The sequence below is a fragment of the Carcharodon carcharias genome, chromosome 16 (assembly GCF_017639515.1).
Source record: "Carcharodon carcharias isolate sCarCar2 chromosome 16, sCarCar2.pri, whole genome shotgun sequence".
NCBI lineage: Eukaryota > Metazoa > Chordata > Chondrichthyes > Lamniformes > Lamnidae > Carcharodon > Carcharodon carcharias.
The window spans coordinates 53,195,777-53,216,909 of record NC_054482.1 but is presented as its reverse complement, the minus strand read 5'-3'; the positions used below and the strand labels follow the sequence as shown (position 1 = coordinate 53,216,909).

Here is a 21,133-nt window from a genome sequence, read left to right as displayed (position 1 = left end):
TGGATAAGTTTTACATGAAATAAGAAATGAGAGCGACACTAAAGGGTTCTGAATTTTTCAGTCCACTATGTTAGATAACAGTATAATAAATATTGGCTTTATAGGGCATCTTAGATTCCATAGAATGCACATCTTGTCCCACGTGGGAAATCTAGGACACATCTTGTGTCCTGGATAACTCCATGTGCAGGAAATATCATCAGCTGGAGCAGCCCAAGCTCCAACTTTTGGTTCTTGAGCAGCAATTGGATTCACTATGGTACATGCGTTGAAAACTTTTTGAATATCGTGTTTCTGAAAGTAGTCATCCTACAACTTAAGAGATTTCAGGCAGAAAGGGAATGCGTGATTGCCAAATAGTCAAAAGGAGGACCAGGCATGTAGTGCCGGAGTCCCGAGTGGACCTCATTCTCCTACTGGCATTGTTAAATACTGGTGAAAAAGTGATGGCTCCTCTGGAGAGTACAGCCAGAACCAATCAATGGCTGGCTCAGCTGTACAGGTGGGAGACAGGACAAAGAATTAGAAAACAATGATGATGGGGATTCTATAGTTTGGGGACAGACAAGAAGCCAGCACAGGCATAAAAGGCTGAATGGTCCCCCCATGTTGTACAATTTTATGATACAAAATAAATCGCAGCACAGCAGAGTTGATGTATATTGCCATACCTGATTTTCACCCTAGGGAACAACTAATGGAATTTTGGATACAGCTGGGTTTTAGGGGAGAGGTGGGGGTTTAGGAGAACGTAGAATCCAAGGAAGCAGCCCAAACATTCTTGTGGAGCCCAAAGGAGCGTATAAAAATAACTAAACTTATACAAGATGGCCTCCCAGCAGGTATGTGGCAGGTTTTATTAAGCAGAGCGTCTACATAGATGCTCCATTCAGTTGACAGTTCAGGGATTTCATTCATAGGACCCTGATTTCTGTTTATCCCTAAGGCTCCCACCTCAATACACCTTTCTTGTGAACAATATGAAAGCAGTTACTTGCACTGTACTCAACCAAATAAATTATCTGTATCACTGCATGGGTACAATGTGATGCTTTATTTTAAGAGGATGTAGTCAAGTATTTACCAACAATATAATTGCAAAGCAGTAAACTGTTTTACATTCTGAACTCAGATTAAAGTGTAATGATCCTTACTGTAGTGAAAATGAAATTTGCTTTCTATTACTTAAATCGATTAAAGACTGAAATTTGCCACAAATCAATTGAAAAAGTTTTCGAGAATAAATGATGTCATTTTGTTCGGGTATTGACTGAATCTTAATTGCACTATTGAAATAAAGTAATCATTTCGTTTCATTTGTGTCCTGTCTGTCCACTTCTGATGAGCCAGGTAATTTACAAGTTTGCTATAAACTAAAATACTTTCTGTTTATCACTGTTGACCATAAAAGCATAGGATCAGGAACCTGCTGAACAAGCACCATCATGATCAACAAAATATCTCTGAAAAAAATTCAACTGAACAAACATGTGACTAATCTGTGACAACCACGCTGAGCATATCAATGAAACAGAAAATCAGTTATTTCATGTGAAATAAGTTGTTGCTGGTTTTGTTGATGCTTGTTTGTCACTTTAAAATAAATTGTGTGTGTGTGGTGTCCTTTCAAGTATTAATTTGGACAAGTTTCTAGTTGTAATACAATACTGGTGTTGATAATGAGAACACATATTTAGTTACGAACCAAAGTTAATTTTAGTTTTCATCTAAACCATTTAAGAGGCTGGAAACAACATAACACCAATGGAGTATGTATATATATATATTTATATTTTATTACATTTTTACTTCAGCATTCCTAGCCCATGTTCATTTTCTCTAATAGCTTTTTCTCTCTACGATATTCAGAAAACTTGAACATGAAGTAGGAAATGATAGTTTACAGTAATACTTTTCACATTTTTTCAGGTTTTTCCTTTAGTAATTCCTTCTCCAATATTTTATCTTCTGATTTATCAGTATTAGACTTTTAAGTGATCACTGTAGGGCTGGTGCGGCCTGTTCGCTCATGAAGCTGAGAAACCTTCAAAGCAATTTTTATTAGAGGGGCGAGCATTTCCTGTAAAAGAAACAGAAATTAAATTTTTGAATTAAGGTTTTCTTTAAGAACACTTGTTTTCTTGGCGCTCTTATTTTGAGCATGTGCACATGAGAAAGTACAAGCCTCATTTCTTGAATAATATTTTCTCTCCTAATCAGGCCTTCCCAAATGGATGCACCATTTGCAGTTGAGGCGGCTGCTTTCAAGATTTTGATAGATGTTAGGAATTAGTCTCATGGCTCTGCTTTGAATAAGCTGCAAGAATTAAATGACTCCCTTGAATGTGCTGGTCAGAAATGGACATTCTTTTTAGAACGCCATGGCCCAAATCTTCCGACCATGATCAGAACACATATTTCTGACCCTGATCAGACAAAAAAGTACCCAGTTACCTTCCTCACTCTTGTTAAGCACCTTGGGATATTGTATTAGATTAAATGTGCTATGTAAGTAGTTATTAGAGAGTCTAATTGGATTACTCCAGCAAACAGCTAGCCCAGAAATAATTGGCTGAATGGCTTCTTTCTGCCTGTGGAATTCGTTACCACAGAAAGTAGTTGAGACCAAAACATTGTATGTTTTCAAGAAGGAATTAGATATAGCTCTTGGGGCGAAAGGAATCAAAGGGTGCAGGGAGAAAGCAGGAGCAGGCTACTGAGTTGGATGACCAGCCATGATCATAATGAATGGCGGAGCAGGCTCGAAGGGCCAAATGGCCTACTCCTGCTCCTAATTTCTATGTTTCTAATTCAGTCAGCACAGGAAACCTCGGAGACATCAGTGGAGAGAATCCATGCAAAAGCCATGCCTATTTTTACAGCACTAGCTACAATATTCTGGCAAGTAAAGAGTTTAAAATGTCCCAAAGCTTCTTTGAAGAGCTACGGAGAGAAGGTAAGTTGGTAAGGAAGTAGGGTAGGTATTGTGGTAGGGTGGGTAAGGGGGTTGGGTGAGCAAGGTAAATGGGTAAGGGGGTAGGGTAGTAAGGTGGTAGGGTGGGTAAGGTAAGTAAGGGGGTAGTGTGGGCGATGGGGTAGAGTGGCAGCTGGGTCAGGAGGTGAGGTTGGGTTGGGGGAGGCGGGGGGGCAGAAATCGGATGTTGAGGTCAGGTTAGAGGGAATCGGGAGGTCGAGGTGGTACAGAGGGTCAGTTGTGTAGTGACCCAGATGTTAAGCTAGGATTTTTCTGTCTAACATTTCCTGGGTAACTCTCCAGGTAAGTAAGTTGGAACCATCCGAAGTCTCTGACTCTAACTCAGTGGAGACTTTTGCAGAGGGTTTCAGGGAGCAGGGAAATTGCCCATCGGAAGTTCAAGCTTCCCAGGCAATTCCCAGGGAGTCAGTGTGTTCGACGTCCAAAGAATCCTGAAGGGAATCTTGGGTTGGCTACGTCCAGTCTCCGACTACCTGGAGACTGGAAGGCCTAGGCCTATATAGTTTGAGCATAACTTTGTCTCATTTGTACTCCATTATTTTGGCTGCATATTTGAGCGTTCAATTTATTTTGTTGATTGCTGCTCTGCCACTAGTGATTGGACTATTGAGAGTTGACTGAGGCTACCGAAGTCCTCTCTTAACTTCAATCTCAGTTATTTTACACCTTTTCATGGGCAGCAAATGTAGCTAAGGTCTGGATACCCTTCCGATTTCCCTCTTTGTGGGAGGAGATCGTCTTTCACGTGGTTGTTCTCCAAAAGTGGCATGGTTGAGATCAAAACCTCAGTAATGCATGAAATTACAGACACTAACCGATGGGCCATTTCACAGCAACAAATCTTGGTGTTCCAATAAACTGAAACACCATGCTACACAAAACCTTATGTTTTTTTGTTCCAGTGATGCTGGACAGTTTCACCAGCACTGGCAGCCTCTGGTACCACCTCCAAGTGCACCTAGATATGGAGCGATTCCCTTGTAGTCAGGCACTACGTGGCCCGATCAAGGGACCCAGCATCGGGCAAGGGAATGACCGCTGAAAGTCACACCCCTGCCTCCGACTGCTCCATGACCCACATTCTGCCTTCACTCACCTGTGACCCCGCGGGTCCCCCCGTGATCCTGGGCCTCAGGTGGGTGCAGTGCGGCCAGCAGCCACCGCTCCCATTGGCAATGATGAGCTGCTGGCCTCTGATTGGCTGGCAGCTCTCTGTAAGTGGGACTTCCGCCACTGGGGTCCTCAATAATGGGAAGGCCCAATGGTGTCCAATTCCATCAGGTCTTCCCCACAGAAATGATGGGGGCTTGGGGGCTCCTCCCCACCCCTGGTTCTCCAACCGGTTGGACCTGACAAAATCCAGGCCATGGTGTAAACACAACAAAAATTCCCTTTTCTTCCAATTTTCTGCCTGCTTCATGTGAAGGTACAAAGGTCCATAAGTGGTGGCAATCTTTCAGTGCCTCGCTCAAGTGGTCATATGGTTTAGTGAGTGCTGGCAGAGTATTTGACCATGGAGGACACTGCATTCAAACCCAACATTCACAAAAGATATGCTTTTCAGCAGAGTCACTGCTTGGCAATGAGGAAAGGATACAAGGGTTGACTTCTTTCTTATTTGCTTGGTTTAGAGGCATTGAACTAGTCGTTATACCCCTACCTCTAATCAATAGAGACCAGCAACAAATGTCAGCTTCCAGAATTGTATGGTTAAGTACTATAAGGTGCAATGCATTTACTAGCTATATCATCCAGTTAGTAACTGAACTATGCAAACCAGCAAGTTTCACAGCTGTAAACCCTGAGCAGTGGCAACCAATAACAATCTAAATAACAGTGCTTTAATTAGCTTCAATGTCCCTGGGTTAGAGAAAGCAAAACCCCATCAGTGCCACTGCTGACTGATATCCAGCGACTCCTGCTGGAAGCACCTGTTTGACGAGGACAGGATTGGGCTCAGTTGAGAAGATTCTTCATCATCAAGGTATATACATGAGTAAAGAATGAGGTAGTGGAGTGCCTGCATCTGTGGAACCATATCTCGGGAAGAAGTGAATATCTTCAGATTATGATGAGAGGGGGAAAAAAGTTAGCAAATATAAATTATATAAATTAAGAATTTTCTTCCGTGGTTCCAAAGCTTCCAAGGCATCCTTTTAGTTTTAAATATTTCATTTATAAAGCAAAAGGTTAATTTAAGAAAAATGTATTTATGACTTTATCAGAAAGGAAAATTCTAGTCAATTATGCTAACATATTAGACCATAAATCAGACTTGTTCATTAGGTCAGAGATGGATTTTAGGAAACTGGAAATTAATATGGCAAGGGAGAAGACAATTACATTACTGTGGTCTATGATGGAGCCTGATCAACATGTGTTTTTGTGGCAGATTTTTAAAAGAAGGTAGCAAAAAAAAATCCTGTAAAATCATATTGGAAAATAAAACCTGACACAATGTTAAGTCCATGACTACATAATTAAACAACATTCTTCAAGATGCATATTCAGATAGTCTATCACTGACTGACCATGGTTAGTGGTTTGTATTATCAATATAACAACATCCCTTCCCATATTAGTGTTTTCCATGGCAATATTCTTTTAGCCTTCATCACCAACACCTCTGTAGGAGGGTGACCTCTGTAACTGTTCACAGGAGAACAGCCTGAGTTGGTTCTTTCTGAATGAATGCCTAACCATTGCTTGGAAAATCAAACAGACTGCCCAGTCAAGATTGGAAACTCACCAATTCAAACAGATATCCTACTCCAGCTGAAAAGAGGTCACATTTACAATTTAGTTAATTTACAGTTAATTAATTATAATATATATTAATGACAAGTTTGCAGGTGGCACAAAAATAGGTGGCAAAGCAAGCGGTGAGGATGACACAAAGAGTCTACAGAGGGATATAGACAGGTTAAGTGAATGGGCAAAAACTTGGCAGATGGAATATTATGTGGGAAAATGTGAGGTTATGCAGTTTGGCAGGAAGAATGGAGGAGCTGAATATTATTTAAATGGAGAAAGACTGCAAAAAGCTGCAGCACCGTGGGTTTTGGGGGTCCTCGTGCGTGAATCACAAAAAGCTAGCATACAAGTTCAGCAAGTAATAGGGACGGCAAGTGGAATGTTGGCCTTTATTTCAAAGGGAATGGAGTATAAAAATAGGGAAGTCTTGCTAAAACTATACAAGGCACTAAGTAGCCACACCTAGAATACTGTGAACAGTTTTGGTCCCCTTATCTAAGGAAAGATATACTGGCACTGGAGGCAGTCCAGAGAAGGCTCACTAGGTTGATCCTGGGTAAGGAGGGATATTCTTATGAGGAGAGGTTGAGTAGATTGGGTCCGTACTCATTGGAGTTTAGAAGAATGAAAGGTGACCTTATTCAAACATATTAGATTCTTAGGGGGCTTGACAGGGTAGATGCTGAGAGGCTGTTTCCCCTCGTAGGAGAGTCTAGGACCAGAGTGCATAATCTCAGAGTAAGGAGTCACCCATTTAAGACAGAGATGAGGAATTTCTTCTCTCAGAGGGTAGTGAATCTGTGGAATTCTTTACCACAGAGGGCTGAAGAGGCTGGTCATTGAGCGTATTCAAAGCTGAAATAGACAGATTTTTAATCAGTAAGGGAATCAAGGGCTGTGGGGAAAAGGCAGGAAAGTGGAGTTGAGGACTCTCAGATCGGTCATGATCTCAATGAATGACGCAGCAGATTCCATGGGCTGAATGGCCTAGTTCTGCTCCTAAGTCTTATGGTCACATTAGTTGGGCCAAAAGGCCTTGTCCTATTCCTTAAATTGTTTGGTTTGATTTGAAGTAACTTTCTGGGAAGTCATCACTTTTCCACTGTATGATCTCAACACTTGTTATAATTCTAACCAAACATAGTGTTTTGCCAATTATATTGCAGCTTATCCATAATGTTTAAGTGAATTCAGAGCTTTCTAGATGGTTAATTCCCAATCTGAGTAAGGCTTTCAGTATGAACATCCAGACTGTTGTCATACAATTCATGCGAACCCACTTCAGAGCAGCACTACCAGGCACCAGGTCACAATGTTTGATGGATAGATCCAAGATGGCAAAGCAGAATGGTGACAAAATGCTATTTATAAAAATGTATTAAAAAAAATTACCTGTGGATCTTTCAAGATTTTAGATGCATCTTTATAATAGCTATCAATGTAAATTCTGACAGTTGCTCCAGCGCTGCCAGTTCCACTTAATCTAAAGATAAGGCGTGATCCATCTGTAAAAATGATTCTCAATCCCTGTCAACATATGATTTATGAGAATTATTCATGAGTTGATACAGATGCTGTGACATGTCAATGATATGGCCAACATTCTAAATATATACAGTGTGCTGCTATTATGAGTTACTGGTGTATATTTCTACCCTACAATGTAAAAGTAGAACATATTGTAACATCAAGCAGGAAATCAAAAAAGTATTTGGAACATTTCTGAGGGTTTGATTGCTGAGCTAACTGATTCCCATCATTGGGTGCTATAACTCCTCGCAGAGTAGAGCATGTGCAAAAACGCCATGGTCCTCCCTCCTACCAACAACTCAGCAGTTCCTGCTGGGAGGTCTGTACGCACAAAATTTTTGATTAGTGTGGAATAGGACTTTAGGTGATGTCCTCCACAGAATAGCTTGTTCTCATCATCTAGGTTCATATCTGAAGAAAAGCCATGTGGGAGAGTTATCAGATAGCTGTAAGCAGCTGTACAACTATACCAATCATCAGTCAGCACCTTGGGGAATGAAGAAGTAAGAAAGGGAAGAAGACTGAATAAAGAAATAAATTTTCTGGGGATGTTAATCCCTGCCTGAAGGAAAGTTAAAACACAGCTCCAAGTTTTCAGCTGTTCTCTAGCTCACAACCAATCCCAAATCACTTTCTTGTAAGGAAAGAAATTATTTTGTTAATGGATTACATGGGTTGTAGAAGCTACTGGTTATATAAAAATATTTAATGTGGAAAAGCAAAACAATTCCAAATTTTATTTGGTGCTTCTGGTACATTGCAAAATTAATTTTTTTGGCAATTTTATATTCACATTTGAGAGATTTTAGTTTTAGAAATGTAACACATTCCCACTTCAGGCATCTATTTTTGACATTGAGCGTTTCTAAGTCAGATTCAGCACAGTCAAATGTAAAATAAAGCTTTGTACGATTCCAACGCGATGTTTTTGCTCGAACTTCAGCAGCCTCTGGAATGAAGCAAATCATTTTTATATAAAATATCAGCATTAATGCTGTAGACTTGTTTCCATTTGAAACCACAGTGAGACTGCCAAAACATAGTTTACAAAGTAGCCTTGCAACCAGCAAACAGAGGAGATATTCATTAATGACCTGCAAAGGGCTACCATTTTAATCCACTGAAGCTCATAGCTCCCCCAACATAATTCTTAACTCGATATTTTTTTTTAAAAATCAGCATCCAGATTTCCAGTCAATCACAGGAATGAATCTGTGGTCGTATTGCAGTTTATGGTCTTTCTCATGCTGACATTCCTGACTGGCATCTCTTAAGGATAAGCGAGACAGGAGAAACTATATTGTTATAGGTCATCATCTGTATTTCTTTATCCCCTTCAAGTGTAATCCCCTTGGGGTGTAATCTTCTAAATTTATTCAGGTTTAAGTTACAAAAATTTCAATTTATAATGCAATGACTTCTATGTTTGTTGATAACTAATGAATTAGATATTGTGCACTTGCAACACCTATCAATCTCTTACCTGGTTTCTTGAGATGCTGCCATCAACAGGGTCGCAGTATTCAAAATTATCAGCCTTGTCCACAATGTACTCTTCCTCACAAACGGTGAACTTGTGGCCAGCAAAAGCGCGATCTGACATTATAGTCTCCAAATCCTTCATTATTTTACCCGCTGCTGCAGCATCTACTTCTTCATAGTCATACCTGCCGCAGAAAAAAATCAGCATGAACAATGTGCATACAGCTAAGAAGTTAAGACGTGATTCGATACAGGTCTTCAAGATTAGGGAAGTAAATATGATTGTTTCGAAGGTAGTAATGACAAGCTGTAATTTTAAAGTAATCACGAAAAGGAATTCAAGGGAGGTTAGAAAAATTTCTTCATAGTCAGGATGGCTAAAATGCATAATTCTCTGCCACAAATCATTACTGAAGGAGAGCTCGTAGCTGCTTTAAAGGAGATTTAGAGAGTTGCTTGAAAATGATGCACATTAAAAGGTATGGAATGTGATCAGGAGAGTGGGACTCGACTAGTTCGCTCATGTGGATAAAAACATCAGCACAAACTTGTTGGCTAATTAAAGATATTTCAGCTGAGTTTTTTTTTATGTCCCTTAAACACAATTGCATTTCGTTTTCTCCTCACCACTTCTGAAGGTGTTGATTTGTGTTAAGGAATACTTCACAGAAATTGGCAGCTTTCTGATGCGTCACTGAAATGGTTATTCTTCATACGTCAAATTAGACTGTAAGCTATTTGTTTGTGGAGGGTTTCCCAGCTAAACCCTAACTCAAAATTTGTACATGTACACAAATTTGTTCGACAGGGCTAACTGGATAGAAATATGGGGCAATAACTCTAGCTGCTTTTTCCCCCATCCATAACCCAGGGCACTGAGACCTACGCCAGAGTACAAATCGATGTCAGCTGGAGAGGAAAACAAATTTCAACTGACCTCAATTTGGTGCTTTCTAGTCTGTATGGCTTAGAACCGAACCATGTCATGCATTTACACATCAACATCCGGGGAGATCAAACACATTTGACTCAGACATGATCCTGATAACTGAGTTGCGCCACAGTTCCCCAATGAATATCTGAATTTTTTACATAAAGGATGAATTACGAATCAAGCTAACTCCTTCCAACAGATCAAGTGAAAATTACATTACATGGGGATCTCCCAACTCATTTATCACAGTTTATCATACCATAGGTGAGTAGAGATGGAAAATGTGGTTTGTGAAATAACCTAAGTGTGGATTGCAGGTATGTGACTTCTATCCATCACAAGGGGTTGTTCATTTTCAATAACCTCTCATCTCTGATATGTATTCTGTTTATACGACAAAAATAAGACAACTTAAAACATAATCATTTTTAAACTTAATGAACAGCCATTTATGCGGACATCATAAAAGAAACTGAAGTGACTGAGGATTACGTCATGGAGTACAAAGTCACTAAACATCAGAATAAAAATCATTTAAACTCTGTACAAAAGTTCTGTTTTTTCTAAACAAAGCAAAACATAGCATTTCTCCATTAGCAATGAGTGCACGATTTCTTGTGCTGTAGACTTACAATATACAAAACACGAGTCTAGCAGCAGTTCATTTACAAGCATATCTCAACTGTTTGTATGTTCAGCACCTGCCGCAACACAAACTTTCCAGGTAGTAAATAGCGTGACTGTCGAAACATTTTTCAGAGCAGAATCTTTCAGCAATTGAATACACGGAAAATACTGGAAATACACTGAAGATTAATCAGAATTTGAAACAGACACATAGGCCAGCATTTCAGGTATGTCTCTTTGACAAATCAGGATTCTGAAGGGTTCTTTCTGAAATCTTGACTTATCTTTCTAATCTGGATGTTAATTGAGCTGTTTTGGTTTTTCACTATTTTCTAGTCTTGCTGCAAATTCCCAGCATTCACAAGATGCCTCATAATAGGCTGCTATACAAGATAAAGGGTCCTGAGAGTTTGGAGGGCAGATCCTGGGATGGAAAGATAATTAATGCATTTTTGTTGACAAGGCCATTAATAGTGGCGGCTCTGTGTGGAGACTGGTGACCACTGGAACCCAGCAGGGATAGGTTTTAGGGCCACTATGCTTTGCAATATACACCAATGGTCTCGATAAAGGCATTCCACGTACTGATGTAAGTTCATGGATAACAACAAGGTCTGTGCTGTATGAATCTTTGATAAGACTAGATCACAATATCGTCTCGATTCAGTGGGAGAATGGACCTGTGCCTGGCAAATGACATTTAAAGTTGATGAGTGTATGTGATGTATCTTGATGGAGCTAATGCCAATCATTCTGGTGCCTGAGTTAAAACCTGAGGGCTGGATTTTGCAGAGGCAGTAGGAGTTCTGCCATCGAAGATGCAAACTGGGGACAACACCACTTTGGCGGGAGGCTGGACTCGGGCTGCATTTTGTTGCTGGCAGCCAATTAAGCCAATTCAGTGGCTGCCATCCCTAGTAAGTCCCAATCAGAGGGCCAACAGTTCACCAGTGCCAATGCTAGCGGGAGATATTGCTCAGGCTGTACCTGCAGGACGAGGGCACATCGATGGCCAACACTTTTGAAGAAGGGTAAATGGGACTGGGGGCAGCAAGGGCCTGGCAGGCAGGTGAGGCTGGGGGGATGCTTGTTAGACAGGTGGCACTGTTGCCAATGGGGCAGCCATTATCACGCAGGGGGCTCCTCCATGGGCCAAAGAGTAACCAAAAAAGAAGACCCCCCCACTCCATCCCAAGGCAGCTGGAAAGCTGCAAGGTTTCACTGGGTGGTATCCCCACAAGGCAGCGGACCCCCAGCTTCCAGCAAAATGCTCACAAAGGCAGGAAGTGGCCGTTTATTGGCCATTTAAGTGATTCTATTGCACTCTGAGTGGGCAGCTCATCTGCCATCTTTCCCATTGCTGGATAAATGGCATGGCAACAAGATGACATCAGGCATGCCACCACGTGCCACTTTGTCAGCCTTCCCATCTCCCAGCCCATTCCTAAAGGGCTGATAAAATTCAGTCGTGCGTGTGATAGTCACTAACAGTTCATGACCAGCACCGAGAGTCTACAGCGAAAGCAAACAGAGTATTAACATCTGGAGCTAGGAAAATGCAGGAGAAAACAAAAGCACCACAGTGTTCCTGTCTAACAACTCTATCTAGAATACTGTGTCCTCTTCTGGTCCTTTCGCATGGTGAATGGTGGTGAAGCATTGGACTAGGTTAGATGTCAGGAGGTTTATCTTTTGACCTTTTGAAAAGGCTGCCAGTTCATGAAATGGATGAAACTTCATTGTAAATAGTCAGAAGGGAGATGGACAAGTTCTGGCAGGACATGGATATTTGTTACGTACAAAAGGAAGGTGGAATGTTGGGTAATGTAACTTGCGATCATTATCATCACCTGGAACTCTTCTTTTTGCCTTTAGAGTCGGAGAGAAATTCCCCAGGTTCTTTCACACCTGGATTGGCCTTGGTTATTTATTTCTGTTTTGTTACTTCTCTCAGGAGACTAATGGATGAGGAGTATTGGGGGTCATGTTACTTAGCTACGACATAACTAAACAGGACAGATCTGGTCTGTTTCTTTCCACTCATTTGTATGTTCGCATGTATTTATGACTTTTAACACCAATCCTGAAAGTAAATTGGAAAACGCCCTGACAAATGAAAATCATGGTCTTCACATAATTTGACCACAACCTGTAGATAAACATGAGAACCAGATGTGGTGCATATCTCTGCATTTTGTTTTGAAGCCCTGCATGTTAATGTGAAAGGCAGAAGAAGTTTTTTGAATGAGATGATCTAACCTGGTGAAAAAATTGCGACCATATTTCTGCCAGTGTTCCTCCATGATTGTTTCCACACTCTGTTTGCGTTTGGCAATAATGGACAGCCAGGCAAGCACAGCCCACAAACCATCTTTTTCACGAATGTGGTCAGACCCTTAAAAGAGATAATAAACATAAGTCATTATGTATCAAGATTTTAATTAAACAAAACTTTGTGAATATGATGATGATGAAGTGCTGGTACAATAAACATTTTTTAATGTCATCATCAAGCGCTCCCAGGTAAGGTTAGATTAAGGAAAAACTTACTCGACTTTGCACCCAAACAGCCCTGGGATTGTTCAATGCTCAAAGAATAAAAGATCCTTCTACTGTATTCCAACAATGTTCTCAGCCTTAACCCACTTCACTGGATAACTATCAGAATTGGAAACAATGGCTGTTTTCTCCTTCAAAGCCCAATGAGACCAACTCTTATGAAGAACTAGATCAGCTAACTCAGCAGAGATCAGGAATTGAACATGTGACTTTCTGTTATGTATAGTTTGGTATAACATAAGACAAGTGTCTTTACCCAGCAAGTTACTAGACGAGATACCAACTCAGGGGTTTATGAAATTTTGCACTTTTTTGAGTTACATAACAACACTTTCAAGAGCATGGGGAGAGTAAACAAGAATAAAAAGAAAATTTAAAACTAGAAAAGGGTCAACATACAAGTACAGCTCAAAAGCAATATCACAACAGAGCTTAAATACATGTTTAAGACAGACATATCAGTTAATATTAAGCCAATCAACATTAAACGATTATATAATCCAAGAAGCAAAAAAAATAGCAAAAATTTAAAATCTAGAACAAAAACAGAAAATCTTGCATATACAAAAGTGCTCAATCAGCATCAGTGAACAGGTAAGTCAATGCTTTGAGCTGTACTTTTAATTTATTTAACATTTCTCTCCTTTCACAACATCTCAGGCACAGGCACGATGGGCCGAACAGTTACCTTTTGTGCTGTATCATTTAATGATTCTATGATCTAACAATCATTCTACCAAAACTTCCTCTCCATTTACCCATATTTTCCTGTTTCCTGTTATTTTGCCTGATTCTATAAAATAATTTTAATCTTTCATTATCCCTTCTGAAGAAAGACCTAAGTTGTTAAATGGTTATTTACCTAACCCGAGAGAAGTGTTCTACTGAGTCTTGATGACTAGACTGAATAGAAGCATACAAAGCCATTTCAGGACTGATATTGGCTGAGGTGAATGGGACAAAGGCAGCAAGTTTAGAATAGGAAAGATTCTACTGAGGCAACACCTCAACTGGATAAGGTCATAGTGGTTTCCACGGCAAGACATATGTAATATACCAGTCAAGATGTAACGGGGAATCTATATAAAAGCTCAGCAAGAACAGTTTGAGTAGTATGTGTACTTTTGGGCTCCATACTATAGAAAGGATGCTGAGACATATAGAGAGTACAGCATAGAATAACTAGGATGCTAGAAACAAAAACAGAGAAGGGTTTAAGTACTCAGCAGATTAGGCAGTATCTGGCAACAAAACAGGAATCAATCAACATTTCAAACCCTTAGAGGTTGGCGATATTATAGATGAGCAGCACTGAAAAAGGCACACAACAAAAGAAAAGAATTGGGTAAAACAACAACAATGTATATCTGTATAGCACGTTTAACATAATTTTAAAAATCCCAAGGCACTTCACAGGTTCATTATAAAACAAAATATGACATCGAGCCACATAAGGAGATATTAGGTTCGATGGCCAAAAATTTGGTCAAAGAGATAGGTTTTAAGGAGTGTCTTAAAGGAACTAGAGAGAGGGGGAGAGGTGTAAGGGAGGATATTCCAGAGCTTAGAGCCTAGGCAACTGAAGGCACAGACACCAATGATGGAGTGATTAAAATCGAGAATGCTCAAGAGGCCAGAATTAGAGCAGTGGAGATATCCGAGAGAGTTGTGCAGCTGGAGGAAATTAGAGAGATAGGGAGGGGCAAGGTCATGAGGGGATTTGAAAACAAGATGAGAACTTTAAAATCCAGACATTTCTTGACTGGGAGCCAATGTAGACCAGAGAGCACATGGGGTGATAGGGGAACAGGACTTGGTGCAAGCAAAGTTCTGGGTGAAACAAAAACAAAAATAGCTGGAAAAACTCAGCTGGTCTGACAGCATCTGCAGAGAGGAGCACAGTTAACGTTTCAAGTCCATTTGACTCTTCATCAGAACTATGGAAATATAGAAATGAGGTGAAATATAAGCTGGTTGGGGGGGTGGGACAGGTAGAGCTGGATAGAGGGCCAGTGATAGGTGGAGGCAAAGAAGAGATTGCCAAAGATTTCATAGACAAAAGGTCAAAGGGGTGTTGATGGTGGTGATATTAGCTAAAGAACGTGCTAATGGTGACATTAAGGGTAGAAAGCAGGACGAGCACGTGACAGATAGCCCTAGTGGGGGTGGGGTGTGGGGAAGGGATTGAAATGGGTTAAAAGGTGGGGATAAAACAGTGGCTGGAAATAAATTTAAAAATAATGGAAATAGGTGGGAAAAGAAAAATATATTTAAAAAATTATAAATTATTGGAAAAAGGGGATCGGAAATGGGGTGGGGATGGAGGAGAGAGTTCATGATCTGAAATTGTTGAACTCAATGTTAAGCCCGGAAGACTGTAAAGTGCCCAGTCGGCAGATGAGGTGCTGTTCCTCCAGTTTGTGCTGAGCTTCACTGGAACATTGCAGCAGGCCAAGGACAGACATATGGGCATGAGAGCAGGGTGGTGTGTTGAAATGGCAAGCGACAGGGAGGTCTGGGTCAAAGTTCTGGGTGATCTCAAGTTTACAGAGAGTGGAATGTGGGAGCCCATCCAGGAGTACGTTGGAATAGTCAAGTCTAGAGTTAACAAAGACACGACTGAGGGTTTTAGCAACAGGTGAGCACAGACAGGGCTGAAGTTGGGTGATGTTATGGAGGTGGAAATAGGTGGTCTCCATGATGGTGCGAATATGCTTGTGGAGCTCATCTCGGAGTCAAGTGCAACTGCAAGGTTGCAAACAGACTGGTTTAATCTCAGACTGCTGTCAGGGACATGGATGGATTCAGAACCTAGGGCATGGCGTTTGGAACAGGGACAGATATGAATAGCTTCAGTCTTCCCAATATTTAATCATCATTCAGTACTGGATATCAGGTAAGCAGTCTGATACCTTAGCAACAGTGGACGAGCTAAGAGAGGTGATGGTGAGGTAGAGCTGGGTGTCATCAGCGTATATGTGAAAATTAATGATGTGCTTTCAGATGACATTGCCAAGGGGTAAATAGGGGTGGGCCAAGGGCAGATCCACAGATCCTTCATGTCATCAAGGGAATGGCACAGGAGCAGGAAGAAAAGCCATTTAAAGTGATTCTCTAGTTACGATTAGATAGTAAGAATGGAAACATATGAGAGCTGACCCTCCTAGATGGATGATAGTGGACTGACGTTGGAGGAGGATGGCGTGTCAAAGGCTGCAGATAGGTCAAGAAAGACGAGGAAGGAGAGTTTACCTCCGTCACAGTCAAATAGGATGGCACTTGAGACTTTGATAAGAGCCGTTTCAGTACTGTGGCAGGGCAGAAGCTTGACTGAAGGGATGCAAACAGAATTCTGGGAAAGATGGGAAGGATTAAAAAAAAAACACAAAATACAGGTAAAGAAGTTGAATGGCCAGTGAAGTGTTTGGGTGGGGAACAAGAGATGATAAAGTGGTAGTCATGATATTAGCCGAAGACAAAGAGAGACATAATGAAATAAAGTCAAAGAAATAAAGATATTTATGAGACACAAAGTGTGTGTGAATAGTTAAAGAGGATGTCGAAAGGGGAGTATTAAAAAGACCCGGCAAAGCAGAACAGATTCAGCTGGGCTGGATGTCTGGTGGAGTAGAAGCAGCAGATCGGTATGAAGGGTACAAGCCATCCCATGAGCAGAATCTTCAGCATCCCGACATTACCGTGTGTCATTTAGATTTTCAGTTCGGCAGGCACGCAGCTGAGTCGAGTGCACGCCCACCGAACTGTTAAAGGCCTATTAAGGCCATTTGACAATCAATTAAATCATTGACCTGAGCTGCCCTTCCAACCTTAAGGTTGGCAGGCAGGCAAAGAGCCCAGGCAGCTTTCGCTTTTTTTATGGAACGTCATTCAGAGGCGGGATGAGGTTTCATGGGTGTTTTTAAAAGTGTTTGAAAAATGTTTAATAAAATTAATGGACATGTCCCAGCTCATGTGACAGTTTCACATGATTCACATGAGGGGACACGTCCTTAAAAATTTTTTTTTACCTTCAACCAATGTATAATAAGTGAAAGTAATCTCCCTGAGGCACCTTTGTGCCTCGGAGATTTTTTGCGCTCTTTCGCGCACATGCACGAAAGAGCGCACTCCCCAACTCAGGCAAGCCTGCACAGGGAGCGCTCAGCGTTTCCAGGCGCATGTGGCCTGCCCACGTAAAATGGCAGTGCTCAGCCAATCAGGGGCGCTGGTCGGCTGTGCGCCCACCCATGCCTGCCCCTGCATAGCCTCCCCAACGGGGAGAAAATTCTCCCCCATTAGTCAGGTTTTGCTAGAGAACCTACATCCCAAGATCCCTCCCCATTTCTATGGAAACACCAGCACAACCATTGTTTGTTCTCTAGGTTGCTGGCTGATATTAAGAAAATTAAGAAATTGTGTTGCTTTTATTAAAACAGGGGAAATGAGAGTAATTTGACAGTGTGTTTAAAGATATGAATGGATGAACTCCCAAATTTAGATCATGCAAGTAAAATTAAGGATATGTATTTCATCTTGATCCATTTCTCAGCTTACAATGATGTTATAATGTTTAAGTTTTTAAAATTGGTCTCAAAAGGCTTAGCTTTAAAAATCAGTAGTAAACCAGAATCTTTCATTAAACATATATCAATAAATTGTTCTGTGAAGCACATTAGCGAAGATTTCAAACAGGACTTTTGGTGGATATGGTTCCACGAGCCCAAACGCACCTATTGTCCAGCAGTGATCTCTAAATACTGATCAAGGGTGAAACCAGAGTTGATTTGTCCCTCTTTCTTGCCCAAGGGCAATGAAGCAAATTACAGAGCTCCAAACTGCCACCCCACCCAAGATGAGCACAGGCCAGTATACAAACCTACAACCTCCTACTCTGTATGACTTAGTACCACACTAGGTGGTGGCATTACCCACTGAACTATAAGTACAATTGATTAGCTTACACAACTTCTTAATCGTTTACTACCACACTTTATACGTAATGAAGATAGTCTAAGTGCGTGTTGGGAAATTTGCAGCCTAAGCTATCCCAGGCCAAAGAGTGATTATGCTCATGGTGAAAAACAATAAAGACTGCTAGAGGGGAAAAAACAGGGCAGTTCCTTGCTGTTTTACCTGGGATTGAAAGTAGTAGATCATAAAATCAAAGCAAAATTAACTGTATGATCAGATGAAATACTCTGTGATCAGATTCAGGTATTGAAAATAATTTGTAAAGTACAGGAATATTTCTGACATACCATACTACAGTGGAACTCTGTACATCTGCAATGTTAAAGGGTCATAAAGTGACTTACCTTACTGCCACATGATTCTTCTTGCTTTTATCATGCAGAGTTGCAGGGGTACAGTTCCAAGGGTGCCAAGCACCCTTACTAACTTCATCAAAATTACAATCTTGTATAGGCAGTGAGTGCTAACAAACAATCATAAGAAATCACTGTGTAATAACTTTATAAAATCCTAAGATTGAATATTATAGGAATAGCTCTCTCTCTTATTAATAAAGCTCCCATAGTAGATTTCCTGGCTGACAAACACAGAACAGTGAAGGCTGTTATCTCTGCTAAGGACATGGCTTTAGCACAGGTACTGAAACAAGACATTGCTAATCCTGTTAAGAACGGGACTGACCTCATGACCCATATGTAAAGCAACTGCCTGAAGGTTAAACAGGACGTCCTAACAAGCAATGAGCCACAAAATGACTTCATGTGATTCCAATGGAAATAGGAGGGATTACCTTGAATATACATCCCTTGCCAATGGGCAATTGAATAAATGATTGATACAAAATTTCAAGAAATACAGTATATAAATGGACTCTCATGAGGGAAAAACCACTTTGAATGGAAGAGAGCTTCTCGAGGTAGACCAATGCTGGCTCCAGCTTGACACCTTGGTTAGCTGAAGACTTTGGACAGAGGAGAGCTTTCTGAAGTGATCCATGCTGGCTTCATCCTAACGCTCTGGCTAACTCAAGATGACTGGGAACGGAAGAGACTGCCACTTCCAGCTATGGAGGTCAGTTTCATTCATCAGGTCAGCTGATCTGCAACCAATAAACTGTTCTAAGGAGACTGCCCCTGCCGGCCACGAAGATCTATATCCCCCTGCTTCCCCCATAATTTCATCTGATCTAGGATCTGTTACCCATTCTCACCTTTTATGGGTTTGTATATCTTTTCTGCCTATTTAGCTGATGTATCATATCTAAATTGTTGTTTCTTAATAAACTGCTTTAAAATCACCTATGGCTTCCAAACACCTTTTTTGGGTAGTCTATGACTCCTTGACTAAAATCTTATAAAACGCAACTGTAGGGTGAATGGAAACCAAGCGATTCTGTCGCTCCCCAGATATCCACATATGTTTAGATTGCAGCTCACGTCACTGAGCAGTAATCAGAAATGAAAGCCCTAGCTCATTTTTCCCTCACGCACCAAGAGGTGCTGAAACAATTATAACCCCATTTTGTTACAGCCACTCTGGCTGAAATCAGCCAAACCAACACAGAGCAGGGATCAGAACTGAGACCTTGGGATCCTTGTACCTCAGTTACCTATAGCTTTCCAAATTATCATTACTTTTTGAAAGTGTGTGAATCTCACAATAATGCCCATTCATACTTCCAAGAGGTCAAAGGGAAAAGGCAAATCTGCTCTCAGCTCACTGCCACTACTGCTGCTAGAAAGCACCAGTAGTAATCCAAGGATGAGTTACCTTGAACAAAAACAAAAATTGCTGGAAAAACTCAGCAGGTCTGTCAGCATCTGTGGAGTGGAAGACAGAGTTAACATTTCGAGTCTGTATGACTCTTCTTCAGAACTAAAGAGAAGTAAAAATGTGATGGAACATATAATGTTGAAGGGGGGCAGGACAGGTGAAGCTGGACAGAAGACCAGTGATTGATGGAGGCAAAGGAGAGATTGCAAAATGTGTCATAAACAAAAGGTTGAAGCGGTGTTGATTGTGGTGATACTGGCTAAAGGAGGTGCTAATGGTGACATTAGAGTAGAAAGCAGGATGAGCAAGTGACAGATGGCCCTCGTGGGGGTGGGGTGGGGGGAGGGGATGGTGTGGGAGAAAAGATCGAAATAGGCTAAAAAGGTGGGTATAAAACAATGAATGGAAATAAAATTTTAAAATAATAATAATAGAAACAGGTGGGGAAAAAATATATATATAAAAAGTTACCTTGACTTTGGATTCACTGTGGTATTAACCACTCAGTGGTATTGAGAACTGAACTGCTGTTCAGCACTGCCAAGGCACCACATATGGGAGCACGCCTGCTATAATGTGTTTCTACATCATCCCATGACAATCAAGTTCAAATGTGAGCATGTTTTCCAGGGTCTAGTAGCATACAGCCATTACACTGTTTAAACCTTTACATTTATAAAGATGTCGTCTTTGAACCGGCAACAGATAATGTTTAACCACACAGAAATTTAGAAACCATCTCTCCACCAAACTAAAAAATCCCTTTCATTCCCCCAAATAGAAAATAAAACACCTTACCGGTACCAAAGCTTTCTTCGCCACAAAGGGAAAGTTTGTTGGCATCCATCAGGTTTCCAAAGAACTTCCAGCCAGTGGGGGTCTCATACAAGGCTATTTTTGTAGCCTTAGCAACCCTTCAAAGAAAGGAGTTAAGAAGTCCAGTTTTCAATGTTATTCAACTCATTAAGAAAACTGCCCAGAAAATGTACCCATTATGCATTGTGGAAATTGATCTCATGTCTGCAGATCCTGTCATGAAAGGGGAATATGTAGAATAGAGTGAGGATGCAGCGAAGGATGGATCCTTGGGAGACTCCAGAGGGAATGGTGTAGGACCAGGAAGAAAAGCCAATGCTGGAGTGCATTCATTACAATTAGATAGGTAAGAGTGGAACCAAGTGAGGCCAGTTCACTGAGCTGGACCATGGGGTAGAGGCACTGGAGAAGGATGGTCTTAGTCATGTCAAAGGCTGCAGAAGGTAATGGCAGGGCTGGTGGGATGGGTAAATAGTGGACACAGTTACAGAGGATGTTATTTGCAACTCTATTTCAGTGCTGTGGCAAGGACAGAAGCCAAGCTGCAATGATTCAAACATGGACTTAATGTAAAGATGGACACAGATTGGAAGGCAACAATACGTTCAATAACCCCAAAAAGGGGGGTTGAAGATGGAATGAAAGTTGCAAGGTCAGTGGTTGAGGTAGGGCATTTTGAGGACAATATGCTG

General features: G+C 41.0%; 1 protein-coding gene across 1 annotated transcript in view; it reads right to left on the bottom strand.

The window, feature by feature from the left end:
- Positions 1 to 1,039: 1,039 nt before the first annotated feature.
- pgm1 (phosphoglucomutase 1) overlaps positions 1,040 to 21,133 on the bottom strand; it is a 76,499-nt gene continuing 56,405 nt past the window's right edge. The window contains exons 7-11 of the mRNA XM_041208890.1: positions 20,424 to 20,539; positions 12,582 to 12,717; positions 8,763 to 8,946; positions 7,142 to 7,276; positions 1,040 to 2,080 (exon numbers count right to left, since the gene is read on the bottom strand). Coding sequence (XP_041064824.1) covers positions 1,991 to 2,080; positions 7,142 to 7,276; positions 8,763 to 8,946; positions 12,582 to 12,717; positions 20,424 to 20,539 — 661 coding nt within the window. The 3' untranslated portion in view covers positions 1,040 to 1,990. The remainder of the gene's footprint in view (positions 2,081 to 7,141; positions 7,277 to 8,762; positions 8,947 to 12,581; positions 12,718 to 20,423; positions 20,540 to 21,133) is intronic.